The 2,083-nt window shown below is 45.9% G+C and overlaps 1 protein-coding gene across 1 annotated transcript in view; it reads right to left on the bottom strand.

Annotated features, from left to right (window-relative positions):
- Nucleotides 1-201: 201 nt before the first annotated feature.
- MCM3 (minichromosome maintenance complex component 3) overlaps nt 202-2,083 on the bottom strand; it is a 20,228-nt gene continuing 18,346 nt past the window's right edge. The window contains exon 17 of the mRNA XM_006926444.3: nt 202-954. Coding sequence (XP_006926506.1) covers nt 756-954 — 199 coding nt within the window. The 3' untranslated portion in view covers nt 202-755. The remainder of the gene's footprint in view (nt 955-2,083) is intronic.

The following is a 2,083-nucleotide window of genomic DNA, read 5'->3' as shown; positions in this document are numbered from 1 at the left end:
TTTGCATGATTTTGTTAAGTGCTGGTGTCACTGAGGAAGAAAACTGCCTAAGGACCTAACCCCCATAGTGTGCACAGCAGCCTACTGCCACCTTGTGGTGGCCTGGTGAAAATGTGGGAACAGCAAATCTTGCTGGGCAGTGCTTTCCAGGAAAACAAAATTAAATGTGTCTATAAAAGCACACAATAATAAGGTCACATGCACAGTATAAATGTAACTTTATTCAATGTCTTTGATACTTAGGTCAAAATTACGGATTAGTCTTAACTGGTGCAATTGCAAAGAAAAGCTTTCCTGACCTTCATGACTGGCCTCCGAGCTTCTCTCCACCAGCATAAAACGACTGAAAGCCTGTTCTAGACCTAAGTGCTCGAGAGGAAATAAAAGCCAACAAACACAGAAAGGATGAACAAAAACCAGCTGTGCCGCCCCTCCACCCTCAAAATACTCAGTCATATGCTATTTACAGCAAACAAAGGTTTGGTTTTTTTGTGGGGTAGGGAGTATGATCCAGTCTTTTGCAATGAAGAGGCAAGAGTCTTAGTCCTTCTCCACTTTCTTCTCACTTTATCTCATGGCAGCTTTCATTCCCAAAGCTTCCACTGAGTCCTGATTCAGCTTCATCACATGTCCCTCAACTTCAGTTCAATTAAACACTGTTATTCATGGAATAAAGGTAAACACCAGGATAAGAGGGAGGGAGAACTGGGAGATATTTTCTTGGCAGAGCCCCAAAGTACAGAGATGAGGCCTCCTCAGATGAGGAAGACGATGCCCTCAGACACCATGACCTGGTTGTCGTCCTGCATCTTGCTCAGCGCTGCCTGAATCTCCGCTGAAGAGAAGGGCTCTTCTTTGTCCTGGTTGATGGATTCTGTGAGGCGATTCATGCCCACTGACTGTGCATGAGCTTCCTGGAACACCTCCAAGAGGGCCACCTTGAATGCCTTTAACCTGCCCAAGACAGGAAAAAAGGGTGAAGGAGGAGTAAACAAACTCAAATGCTTTCTGGCAAGATCTATGTTGGGACAATTCACGATGTCAATACAGTAGTTGTCCTCTTATATACCCTGCCTCTGCTGGCTTCTCCAAGCCCAGCTTCCCTTCTTTAAGCTAAACTGTTATATTATAGAGCTTCCTTTACATTGAGAAATAATAGCATTTTAAAAAATAAGAGGCCTGACGAGCAGGGGAAAAATGGCGTAGATGATAGAAGCTCTGTTCATCCCTCTGGCAATCAAATCAAAGTTGTGACAGAAACAAGGAGCAAACGAGGAGCAAACGAGGATTTTTCCCAGGCAAAGAAAAATCGCCTAGGAGCTGGATGAACAAGCCACACAACCAGGAAGCAGTCTAAGAAATCAACCTGCAACAACAGAATGTAGGACGGGGCGAGGACAGGAGGCTGCTCAGTCTTCAGCCGCTGAGTGGGACAGAGGCCACAGCCATGGCAGCTGCAGATACCTCTCAAAGGGGCCACGTCCCTGAGCAGACTTCTGCGGTGACATACCTGCTCGCTCTGAGCACCAGTGCCAGTTCAGCTGTGCAGGGACTTACAGGGCGACACTGAATTGTCTAAGCAAGGGCCTCAGTGAGGCTCTCTCCTGGAATAAGTGCCGGTGGTATCCATTGTTCCTCTGTTGAGCCCTCCCCACTCCCAGTTCACGGACTCAGTGTCACTATAGCTGAGATGTCATCAAACTGGATAACAGAGGTCGCTCCGCCCAGAGGATTACTTGAAACTCTGCCTCCTCCAACTCGCACCCCCACCCAAGCCACATCCAGGTGTATCTTCAGTGAGTCAAGTGCTCCTTGCTGAGCAGCGCCTAGACTCACACTGGTGGCAGATGGCCTCAGTTTCTGGTGTGGCCTTTTGAGGCAACTATAAGCACAGCATTTGTAGATTGCTTGCTGAATCTTTTTCTTTTTTTTTTTTTCTTTTTTTTTTTTTTTTAAATAACAGTCATTGCTGTTCTAGGAAAGGTAGTGGCTGCTGATGGAAGTGCAAACTGGTCCAACCAGTTTAACAGACTTAAAAATGTTAAAGTTTAGATATTTAGGTACTGGGATGTTTATTTTAGTT

This window comes from Pteropus alecto, unplaced genomic scaffold (assembly GCF_000325575.1).
Source record: "Pteropus alecto unplaced genomic scaffold, ASM32557v1 scaffold7, whole genome shotgun sequence".
NCBI lineage: Eukaryota > Metazoa > Chordata > Mammalia > Chiroptera > Pteropodidae > Pteropus > Pteropus alecto.
This window is presented reverse-complemented; position numbering and strand designations above follow the sequence as displayed.